This window comes from Nansenia antarctica (assembly GCF_963989245.1).
Source record: "Nansenia antarctica genome assembly, chromosome: 1".
Lineage (NCBI taxonomy): Eukaryota > Metazoa > Chordata > Actinopteri > Argentiniformes > Microstomatidae > Nansenia > Nansenia antarctica.
This window is the reverse complement of record NC_137674.1, coordinates 13,574,244-13,587,104: the sequence shown is the minus strand read 5'-3', so window position 1 is coordinate 13,587,104 and position 12,861 is coordinate 13,574,244. Positions and strand designations below refer to the sequence as shown.

Genomic DNA, 12,861 nt, shown 5'->3' with positions numbered 1-12,861 from the left:
ACGTCAAACGACGTTACCACGTGGCTCAGCTGTCAGCTTTGTTTTGGTAATGGCTTCCTGTACCTTCTGTATGCAAGCGCTCTGAAAACATGGACTGTTGTTTACCGCTAGTATTAAACCCTGTTTTAAGAAACTTCTGCTTCCATAGAAGAGGCAACACACCTCCGAGAGAGAAACACAGGGCAATACACACAAACGGAAAAGAGACAAGAGCTTTACAGAGAACTCCCAATGTTGCTGTTCCAGCTCCCAGAGGATGTCCTCTACCACCTCATGTCTTATCTGGACTACAAGTCTCTGAGTCGCCTTTCTCAAGTCTGCAAAGCCACTTACCATTTTACAAATCGTGATGCAGTGTGGAGGAAGATAGCGAAAGAGTTTCTAAACACTGGGATCTCACGACAAGGAACAGACTCGTAAGAAAGAAATGTCTCTATCAAAGTCAAAGTGATCGTACGATCTACTACTAGTGTCTGATTTTCATTGAAACTGTTTGTTGACATATCGATCGCTACCTGTCCTGTATCCAGTCAGACTGTCCTTAATACAATGTGGTTTACACGGGATTCAGTAGTACATTCATTTATGGAATGTCCCTTAGCAATATCACCGTAGCAAAATACAGTGTGAAGTGTAATAATGTGCAATAACACTATGTGCAATATGACAACCCTCGGGTACATAAGGTTCAGAGATAGGAAATGTTAGGATATTTATAGCATAGCATAGAGTACAGCACAGTGTTTTATTTGTATAGTATAGTATAGTGGATAGTGTACATAGCCTTTATTTATGTAAACCAGCTCTTTTCCCTTCTTGTTTTTAGTTTTTATCCTAGCACCAGGGGAGCCCCCCTCCCAAATTTCGTTGTATGGTACCTGTACTATATTAATGACAATAAAGACCATTCATTCATTCATTCATTCATCATAGACTCTATGGCATTGGCCCAAGACCATGTAAGCACGTTATAAAACTGTGCTGCCTCATCATGACATCTCAATATAGTAACACTGTCATGTTGTTGGAACACAATGGACAACTGGTCAGGTCTCAGTCGTCAGTATAGATCCTCAAATGATTTAGTTTTGTAAAAAGGGTCTCTTCAATGCTGGAGCCAGCTTTGTACTGTAGCCTATAGTTAACTTCCTAGACCTAGACAGTTAACGTGAACATGTGAGAAAAAAGTATTTTCTTAAAGACTTCAACATGGCAGCTTGGAGCTGTGCCACCCATGGCATAACAATGTCCCCCCTACCAGTCTCCTTCCTCAATGCCACAGTGAAACCCCATTCCAACCGTACCCCCCTGTCTCCTTGGCTATCAGGCCAAGCCCTGTTGTGTCAAAGCAGAGAAGTCTTGCACAGCTTATTTTTTTCTGTATTAGTTGCTTGATGATGCAGATGTGTAAATATGTTTTTATTTGAGGTTTCCTTCTATGTCATTTATTAACAATGATGTCGGACAGTTCGGAGAGCGTGATGACAATGCAATGGTGTAATTGACTAGCATTTTGTTGGCATTGTGTGTATCTATTGATTTCATTGGTTCTGATTAAGCTGTAATCCTTCTTCGTTGTTGCAGGTACCCCCACATACTGCTGAAGGAGAGAGTGAAGGTGTCTCAGAACTGGTGCCAAGGGATCTGCAGGAAAGAGGTCCTACTCAAATGGAAGATAAAGTGAGTTATTTATTTATTTTGGATCACTGATTGCAGTGTACATATAGGGGGCAAGGAAGCTTATTATAGGAATGAACTTTTCAGACAGTTAATAGTTGGCTTATTGAACATCCCTAGATGACTTTAAAACCTGTCCCTCTCTGGGTGTGCCTGCCATTGACTTACGTTCAACAGGGAGTGGATCATTCTCTCCTTCTAGTCATCGTGTCAATGGCTGAGATGCTGAGAAAAACGTATGTGTAATTTCCCTCCCGTTCTTTGATTGTGTTCCCCCCCCTCACAGCCTGTTGCCATGGTTACAGCTGGACGGGGACGTGCTGTATATGTCCCAGGCTGCAGACATCAGAGCGTACAATCTGCGGCCGGCTCGGGGGAGACTCCATTGCAGCCCGGCCGCCGTGTTCTCTGGACACTTGGAGGACGTGTGTCGCTTCGCTCTGACGGACACACACCTAGTCAGTGGAGGAAGGTAGACCAGCATCATCATGTCTACAAACGGCATCTGTGGACATGCTGCCAACATAGTATTACATTTGTTTAAAACTTTACTTAGTGGGGGACTTCCCCTTTCTCATGTTAAATCAGCATGCTCACCATCACCCCTAAATCACTGGTAGGAATGACATACTGCCATAGCAACTAGTGAGTTTTTCAGGACCGAAAAGTGGAAAGTTCTTGACTGACCAAGACATTTTCAGATTTAAATCCAATTGAACATGCATTTCATTTCCTGATGATAAGATTTTAGGCAAACAAACCTCAAAACAAACAACAACTGAACATAGTTGCAGTACAGGCCTGGCAGAGAATCACCAGAGAATATACCCAGCACCTGGTGAGGCCAACAGGTTGCAGACCTCACTGTCCAGGCAGTTATTGTATGCAAAGTATTGTTGAACAAATATTAAATATGAGTACTTTATTTGGATATTATATGATTTTTTCCAATACTCTTGGAGCACTGAAATATGAGGAGTCAGTTGTACAAAAATGTTGTACGGTCAAAAGGTGAACCCAATCTGAAAAACAATGTTGAATTAAAACTGAGAATCTCATATAGTAGTAAACATAGTATTGGTTGATTACAAATCTAAATTGTTGGGAGTATTGAGGTGAAAAAAGACAACATGCTTTCTCTTTCCAATACTTATGGAGGGCACTGTATGTAGTCGGTACATAGTTCAGTCTTGCAGTAACTCAACACTTATTTGTTAAGTTGTTTGTCAATTCCTGTGCTGTTAACAGACAATATACCAAAGTAACACTCTTCTGCACACCCACTCCCTGAGAAGCCCAGCACAATCTCATTCAAAGACATGAATTGAATTGAATAGTCTGTCCAGCCAGACGTGTTACCTCCCACAAATTTCATATGCTCCCGGCTACCGTCTGGTCCCTTATTGTCTTCCGTGTTCTAAAGGCGGAATGGGAGGGACATGCACATGCAGGAAATCCGGCTAGCGTCCTTCCTCTGAGCCTCCTCCTCTGATTGCTCCATTTCATCTGAACCCCACCCGCCCATTTGTGTGATTTGTCGTGAGAGTGTCTGTCTATAGAAGATGTCTTTCTCCCTTCTGGAACTTCTCAAATGCTTGATTCAATGTTTCCAGACGTACCGCGTTAGCTAGTACGGATGGTCGAGACTATGCATTTAATGAATTGCAGTAATTACTCCAAACATACCAAAAGTTTTATTTTTTCGTAAAAAAACACCTGTGAGAAAGTATTTCTTCTGTGTTCTGTAATGGGTCTGTTGAAATGGGTCTGTCGATATAGTCGATAATAAGGGATGATATAGTTGATAATAAGGGATGATATAGTTGCTAATAAGGGATGATATAGATGATAATAAGGGATGATATAGATGATAATAAGGGATGATATAGATGATAATAAGGGATGATATACAGTACAGGCCAAAAGTTTGGACACACCTTCTCATTCAATGTGTTTCCTTTATTTTCATGACTATTTACATTGTAGATTCTCACTGAAGGCATCAAAACTATGAATGAACACATGTGGAATGATGTACTTAACAAAAAAGTGTGAAATAACTCTAAATATGTCTTATATTTTAGATTCCTCAAAGTAGCCACCCTTTGCTTTTTTGTTGTTAATAAAATAAAAAATTGTTGTTGTTAATAAAATATATAATAATAATATTATATATATAATAACATTATTATTAACACATATTATATTTAATATTATTATTATATATTTTATTATAGTTATATTGTACCAAATAGTCATGAAAATAAAGGAAACGCATTGAATGAGAAGGTGTGTCCAAACTTTTGGCCTGTACTGTAGTTGATGATAAGGGATGATATAGTTGATAATAAGGGATGACATAGTTGATAATAAGGGATGATATAGATGATAATAAGGGATGATATAGATGATAATAAGGGATGATATAGATGATAATAAGGGATGATATAGATGATAATAAGGGATGATATAGATGATAATAAGGGATGATATAGATGATAATAAGGGATGATATAGATGATAATAAGGGATGACATAGTTGATAATAAGGGATGATATAGATGATAATAAGGGATGATATAGATGATAATAAGGGATGATATAGATGATAATAAGGGATGATATAGTTGATGATAAGGGATGATATAGTTGATAAGATGCTTATTTTCTCTCCAAGTGATGGTAAGATCCTGGTCCACCAGAGGAGAAGTGGATACACTGTGGAGTACTCGGGTCACAACCAGGAGGTGAACTGCCTGGACTGTCGAGAGGGACTGATGGTCAGCGGCTCCAGAGACAGAACAGCTAGGGTGAGAGACATGCTAATGTGCTAATCCTGAATGACGTTTCCAAATTTGACCACTGATACTGACGCTAACGATGACACAACGATAACTAAGGATAACCTTGATTCTGATCAGGCATGTCAGGTGGGACGTTTGTGTCATACTGTATGTGCTGGTTTTGTTTTACACTTAGATATGAGAGTAGGAGTTATTGAGCTTTTGTCTCATTTAATACAAGCTGGGCAAATACATTGTCGTCACAAACTCTGTGAAGCACCCTGTGACATTGATCACTTTGGGGCGATTTGCATTTCAAACGGTCACACGTTTCTCTGTTTCTTATGTTTTTTCTCTAGGTATGGACCCTGTCGTCTAGCTGCCCCAGAAACACCATCCCCTTGTATGACAGAGTGTGGTCTGTGGCTATTAGTCCCACACTGAGGTGAGCTCATGACCAGACATCTACAGTAATATCATACAATAGTCTTGCCATAGAATTCTGCCCCCTAATACTGTGAACACAGATTCACCCTCACAGAGTTGTACACCACTTGGATCACTGTGATTCCACTCATGACTATATCTAATTGCCATCTAGAAACATTGATTGGCAATTTCATTGATTTTGCATCAGTTGTGTGAAAGACAGTGGATGGTGGTTTGGGGGGATTCTTACAGCGTAGGCTGAGACATATTTTCCCTCAGGTGGTCTGAAAAGAATAGAACAAGTGGAAGAAGGATAGACAGAGGGGGACAACAGGATATCGTGGTGAAGCAGGGTTTCTTAAGCAGCTTCTTTGATTTTTGATCCGTGTACACACCCACACCCTTAATGGCACTCACACGAGCACACACACACACACACACACACACACACACACACACACACACACACACACACACACACACAGACACAGACACAGACACACACAGACAGACACAGACACCCACACACACACACACACACACACACACACACACAGAGACACACACACAGAGACACACAGACACACGCACAGAGACACACACACACACACACACACACACACACACACACACACACACACACAGAGAGACACACACACACACACACACACACACACACACACACACACACACACACACACACACACACACACACACACACACACACACACACACACACACACACACACACACACACACACACAGACAGACAAACACTCTTAGCGACACACGGACAGTCAAGGCTGTAACAGTATCCTTGCTTCAATCACCTCAGCTTACCCAGACAGACAAAAGGCAGCTGATCCGTCCTACTGGCCTATTAGAGCTGTTGAGTGGAAACACCAAGAGTCACTGAGGCCGCGGAGGGAACACCTCACCTCTGAGCAAATTCATGCATTACAGTAGAGTAGACGCATTCAACTCATGAATTGCCTGTGTCGTAGGGCTCTAGAGAACACTGTATGACTTTCAAACTATAAAAACACACACACGCACACACACACACACGCAGGCACACACGCGCGCATATGTATCCTCCAGTGGCCTTGTGTGCTCAGCCAGGGCAGTCTCAGATCTGAGGGTATACAGGGCGATTATCCACATCATTAATTCTCCAATTTGCTGGCTGAAATAGCAGCCGTGCCTCAGCCTGCTACCCCCTCATAATATAACCCGCTGCTTACACACACACACACACACACACACACACACACACACACACACACACACACAGACCTGTTCCTTCCACACACTGACCAACCGTCTGGTTAATTAAAACTCCCCTGGAACAGAGGTGTCAACTAACTGATAAACCAGAAACACTATCTATTCACCCCCTCGTGCCTTACTGTCTTACTGTCTCAAGGGTCTCCTGATATTTGTTGAATCAAGGCCACCCTAGACAGTCTGCGTTGTTCAAAGTTTGTTGTGAAGTTTGTTCAACGTTGTTTAGGGTTTGTTAAGGTAGCTAAATGATGCCATTAGTTTAGCCTCTGAGCTGTGGAGAAGGGAGAGGGAGAGAGAGAGAGGGAGAGAGGGAGAGGGAGAGAGGGAGAGGGAGCCCCTTTTGTTGTAAATGTAATTGTCCCTGCTTCACGCTCTAAGAATCTAAAGAGCAGAGAGAGAGAGACAGAGAAGAGACAGAGAGTGAGGGGCGGCAGGGGTCTGGCAGGCTGGGGTAGAAAAGTAGTAATTAAGTAGTAGTGATTAGTAACTGTAGTCTTACTACAGCGTTACTACAATGTTATTATTGTGATAATGTTATTGTAGTGTTACTGTGTTTTTACCAGGTTATTACAGTAATTCAGGGGTGTAAACTTGTCACCTTTCTGTGAAACTCCCAGTTTTTACCTCAAAATAGGTCATCCACGTGTATTATGTAGATCTGCAAAAGAAATATTTTGGATGGGGGTCTCATCCAAGTCATCCGCGAGGAGGCAGAACACATTTTCTCTCGTGTGGTGAATCTACTTCACCCTGGGTCAGCACATATTGTGCGAGCGTCTTCATGTCGACTAAACTTGACAGGCCGCTTCGTGCCACAAAGTTGAAATAACTTTTAGTTGCTTAAGGCAGCTAGCTACCCTTCCAGACAGCGTGGAGAACACACTCACGGAACGCAGCCTGTAATTAGTAATAAGTTAAAGTAATTATGCAGGTGGTAAGGTTAGCTTCAAGGCCGGCGCTAGCTATGGGCATGGGTGGGTCCAGCCCACCCAAACAGGCTTCTTGCCCTCCCAAAGATCCAACTTTACGAATTTTCTTTCTGAATTGTTGATATCCTGGGGCCGTGTTTGAATGTTAAATGTGGATTCTAAGTCCACATAATATGTCTATCGATGTAGAGCTGCCCATCGCTATCGATTTAGCGGTAACACCCCCCCACACACACACAATCCCCCCCACACCTGGTGGCCATGCTACTGTTATTATTTTTTTACATTTTATTGTCATTGCGTACAAGTACCAGACAACGAAATGCAGTTTAGCATCTAACCAGAAGTGCAAATAGTGATATAAAACATGATAGAGATGAACTGATAGGTACAGTATGGCAAGTGCGGTAGTTAGAGGTAGCCTATATACACGACATTAGCAGTAAGCTATGTACAGTTACGGTAGCTGGTACAGTAATGTATACAGATGTATAAATTAGCGGTTATATCAAAAAGAGGTATGTGCAAAAATATGGTAGGTGCAAAGGTAGCATTTGCAAACAGCAGTAGTGCAAAGGGTAATTGAGTGTTCACATTGACCAGGAGTGTGTGCAAACAGCAGTAGCGCAAAGACAAAAATGCCGATGATGCGCTGGTTGGTTTTCGCCACCCGTTGCAGGGCCTTCTGGTTGGACACAGTGCAGTCGCCGTACCACACTGTGATGCAGTTGGATGCTGTCAACGGTGCAGTGGTAGATGTTGGCCAGAATCCTGGGAGACGCGTGAGGGACTATTCGTCTTGGGGGGCCTCAGCTTTGATGGCTGTTTCTTTGTTGTCCCGGTCGAAGCGAGTGTAGAAGTGGTTGAACTCGTCGGGTAGGGACGCAGTGCTGGTGGGGAGGGCTGCATTTTGGGGGTTGTATTCTGTGATGGCCTGGATGCCTTGCCACGTGCGACAGGGGTCAGAGTTGCTCTGGAAGTTCTCCTTGATCTGCAGTTTGTGGTTGAGCTTGGCCTCCCTGATGCCTAACCCCTAAAAATACCAAATTCTGTGGCCTGGGGTGGTCTAGCACCGCGGTCTACAGTGCACACATATGCCCATGTCGGCATGGGTTCGAATCCAGCCCATCAGCCCATTCTTCTTCTTCTTCTTCTTCTTCTTCTTCTTCTAACTCTTCCCCTACTCTCCCATCCTCCCACTCTACCTCCATCCTATGCCTTGTAGAGATCTGAAAAATGTATATATAAACAGAAACCAAAAGTGTGTATTTTCCTCACTTCATTATTTTGTATTTTTGAGAAAATATTGTGGAACCGGTCTTGTTTTGTTGTTTGTTTGAGTGACGTGCTCCTAAGCCAATCAGATCACTTGAGAAGTCATAATGTTGAGAGTTTGAGGAAGTGCACGGCGGCGGGACAAATGAATGAATGAATGAATGAGAGGTAAACACAGACACCTGTGGCAGAGGGGCTGTGTGTGTTTGGAGAGCGTGCGACAACGACGTATTACTATATTGTTATTTAAGTTTGGACTATTGTTTGACGTTTAGCAATTCAGGTTTTTGTTTCAGTTTAAAGGGTTAGCGGTTTGTTATTTTTCATTTATGATAAACGTGTACCGTGTACAACAATCATACCGTGGACGTTTGCAGCTACCTGGTAGGGTAGTAAGCAGCGACTTGTACCCTAGACTGAACTCCGAGGATTGTTATCAACATTGCCGCCATCAGGACTGAGTCCGCGTGTGCAACGCGTCAACCCAACCCATCTTACTTTGTCGCTACCACATCTGCTTCACCTCCACATGGTACTGTGAGTAATTGGCAGTTACCGTATCAGTGGTACCAAGGACTTATTTTTCTTTCATATGTGCACCAACAAAACCCAAGCGCTTGGTAGACCTCAAACTGTGAATCTAGAACTCTGGACTTTATTTTTTATTTTTTATTGATTGTAGTAAGATTTGTGTTGGTTTCCACTTGATTGTTATTTTTGTTTTGCACACACACACACACACACACACACACACACACACACACACACACACACACACACACACACACACACACACACACACACATACACACATACCAGCTTACATCAACACATAGGCCTACACATAGTATAGCACACAGGCATACAAACCCAAGCACATAGTGTAGCACACAGCATATACCTAAAATAAAAGAAACATATTTTTGCTATTCCTTCTAAATAAATTGCTGTCCTTTGTATTTTGTTTGTATATGGTTTTATATGCTTACTTGGTTTATGGGGACAGACAATTACATACACTTATCTGATTTGTTTGTATACAAGAAGAGAGTTAGTCAGTTCACCATCAACAGCTAAGACTCAGAATCCTGTTATATCTTAATTTATTGAAATAGTACCTCAGGAGAGGGTTACACCTCATATAAAAAATATCCCCCTCTCTCCTTCTCCCCTTCTTACCCTCCCTCTCGGACTAATCCACATCTATCCCCATCCCTCTCTCTTTCCATCTCCCCCTCTCTCTCTGTTTTTCCGGTGAATATCATCTCAAGGTCTGCTGGAGAGGAGAGGGGAGGGAGATGGTGGCACTGTGGCTGCACTGAAACCCCTTGGCTGGTGTGTGTGTGGGGAGGGGGGGGGTATGTGTGTGTGTGTGTGTGTGTGTGTGTGGGGAGGGTGTGTGTGTGTGTGTGGGGGGGGGGGGGGGGGGTTCCTGCCTGAGCGGGGGGAGATTGATCCCAGCAGTACGTCCGAGCCTTGGTCCCTTTCTCGTAGATTGCTTTTCTCAATCATATTTAGTTCTCCACGCCACTCTGCTGTGTGGGGTGTGATACTGTGTCTGTCCTGGGGGGCGGAGGAGGACCTCCTGAAGGTGGTGGGCCAAAGCTCTGATCTGCTTTAGTGTTGGAGATGATTGATCCCTGGCGAGGCAGAAGACAGTTTCTTTATATCAGATATACGTAATATAATAATATATGTATTTTCCCCCAACACATTTTTGTTTAGTGGTAATGTCAGTTCTTGCACATTTCTTAAAACAACATTTACTGGTCGATCAGGGGGCATTACTAAATAGCAGTGGCGGGCGGTGCATTTCACACCTAGGCCTTCAGTGATGTCCTACCTGAATTATTCCACCTCTTAATACCATCATTATGACACGCCATGGCTCTAGAAACTATAGGCTACATTTAGACAGAAACGCAGTATAACCGGGCGTTGCTGTGACGTTCATATCTGATATAGGGGTATACCCCTTTAAGAGGGCACGGAAGTTAGGTAGCATATCGGAGCAGAGAGTGAGACACGGAGAGGAGAACAGAAAAATTAGATCACAAGTTTGTTTTACTACCACACAAGTGTCATGCCTTTTAACAAGTACAATATTACAATATATACAATATTACAATATATAGCACCCCGGGAAGTGATTAAAAGATCGCATTGAAGCCCCACTTACTCACACAGCTGAGCCAGTGCGCAACACCACACACATATCGACCCAGGGTCGCTCCGTATATCTACATCTCTTGCAGAAAAAATTAAATGCTTTGTACTCACCAAAACAACTGATCAAGAAGACTTTAATGTCTCAGTTGTCTGTTGTACAGTTGATCAGTTCCACCAATAAGTCCTTTTCTACATGGATAGCGTCGCTAACGTCGGGGTTGGCAGTTCTCTTCTGATTATCTCTAGCTTTTGGAAGGTTCTTCTTGAAAATGTCATTGTTAGCTATAATATCTGCCACCAAATCTACCTCTTCTCCTCCTTCAGCCATTGTGGCTGCTTGTAGAACAACAGCTTACATCTACACAAATTACCTTGATCAAGTTCAGTTTGCTAGCTCTGCCTCTCAATAGTGCGTATCCAATCAAAAGACGTGCAGGTGCTGATCAGCTGCTCCGCCATTCAGCAGGCGCCTTCCGTCGGATTTGCTCGCCAACTCGAGATCTGACTACGGTACGCCACAGTTCTTTTCTCGTTCACTTTAAATTACTGTACTTGCGCCACTGTTGAATCTGCAGGTGGGCAGATTTCTTGGTACCCTGGCAACACATTATGGCTGAAATTATATGATTGGATAAAAGCTAAAGGCCATTCAGCAGGCGCCTTCGTCGGATTTGCTCGCCAACTCGAGATCTGACTACGGTACGCCACAGTTCTTTTCTCGTTCACTTTAAATTACTGTACTCGCGCCACTGTTGAATCTGCAGGCGGGCAGATTTCTTGGTACCCTGGCAACACATTATGGCTGAAATTATATGATTGGATAAAAGCTAAAGGCCAGCCAAATGGCTCCAAATGGCTGGAAGCAGCGCAACCAAGAGGAAAGCTATGAAATGAAGAGAATAGACTACGGGAATAATTTAATACATATTTGTGGAAAAAATATATCAAAATTAAATGTATATTCTGATGATGTTTAGGCCAGCAGAGAAGGCCTTGCTGGCCCTGACGGCCCACCACTGCTAAATAGTTAGTCTTGTGTAGCCATATCTTCAAATTAAGTTTTAAGTTTAAGTTTCAAGTTTATTGTTACGTCATATTACTTAAGTGTAAGAGAGTAAAATTATTAGGATTCGGTTCCTGTCATTGCAGCACAAGACATATCGTGAGCTTAGAATGATAAGGTTCTATCTCCGTTTAGGGTAGTTCAGAGATATTGAGCGTCAAAGTTTTTACATTCCATTATGTTTTGTGAGATGGAACCTTTTATTTTATTAATTACTAACTCAAAAATGTCAACATTTTAAAAATAACACCACACAGGCATTAATAAACACCTAATGGATCAGATTATGTAAAAAAACTAAATTTTGACAAAAATGGAGATAGAACCTTATAATTCTAACGTCACGATATGGCAGTAGGCATAATTCAAGATAAAAAAGTGACAGTAGTACAGGACATAAGTCACAAAAAATAATAAGACAGGATATAGGCCTAGTTAGCAGTATCCGGACAATTTGCTGAAAATAAGGCAATAGGCATATTCTGGAGGAAGTAGCTGTTGGTTAGTCTCTGAGTTTTGGCCCTGAGGCCCTGGAAGAGGCCCATCACATTGTTCTCACGTCTACCTTTATTACATTAGCCGATCTGCCTTGTATTGACCTGGACAGAGCGATGGAAGAACGTGAGAAAATTGAAGAAAACCGGAAGGAAAACAATTATTCTGTTTTTATGGAGCTCCATCCAAGAAAGGAATTTGATTGATTTAACTTTGTGAGGTGTCCCACCCCTTTGAAATGAAGTTTCTTATATGTAGCTACTTCCTGCAAAGGAATTCCCTCAACGAGGTTACAAAACAGTAAACCAATCCAAAACTTTGGAAGAAGGGAGGGCCTAGCCCCATCAGTTTTCCTCATATTATTCCATGTCTTCAAAATGTCTCAGGAGATTTGGAGATGTTCAGGAGATGTGGTTTCACATGAGGGTTGGAGGCTGACTCAGTCTGGACTGGATGGGATGACACTGGTTTTAGACGAGAGACTGGTGAGCCGACAGTATACATGAGGACTGTCTCCTCCTCCTCTCCATCTCTCTTTTTCCCCCACTCTCTTCCTTTCTATCCATCATATCTCTCTGCCTCTCTCTTTCTCTCTCCCCATCTCCATCTCAATCTCCATATCTCTCTCTCTCTCTCTCCCGCCCCCCCCTCTCTCTCCCCCCCCCCCTCTCTCTCACTCTCTTCCTTTCTATCCATCATATCTCTCTGCCTCTCTCTTTCTCTCTCCCCATCTCCATCTCAATCTCCATATCTC

General features: G+C 42.7%; 1 protein-coding gene across 1 annotated transcript in view; it reads left to right on the top strand.

Annotated features, from left to right (window-relative positions):
• Positions 1-231: 231 nt before the first annotated feature.
• Positions 232-12,861, top strand: part of fbxw4 (F-box and WD repeat domain containing 4) — a gene marked incomplete at both ends in the record, with an annotated part of 35,980 nt that continues 23,350 nt past the window's right edge. Inside the window, 5 exons of the mRNA XM_080530798.1 lie at positions 232-416; positions 1,585-1,680; positions 1,964-2,149; positions 4,355-4,487; positions 4,820-4,905. Of these exons, the coding sequence (XP_080386924.1) occupies positions 232-416; positions 1,585-1,680; positions 1,964-2,149; positions 4,355-4,487; positions 4,820-4,905 (686 nt within the window). The remainder of the gene's footprint in view (positions 417-1,584; positions 1,681-1,963; positions 2,150-4,354; positions 4,488-4,819; positions 4,906-12,861) is intronic.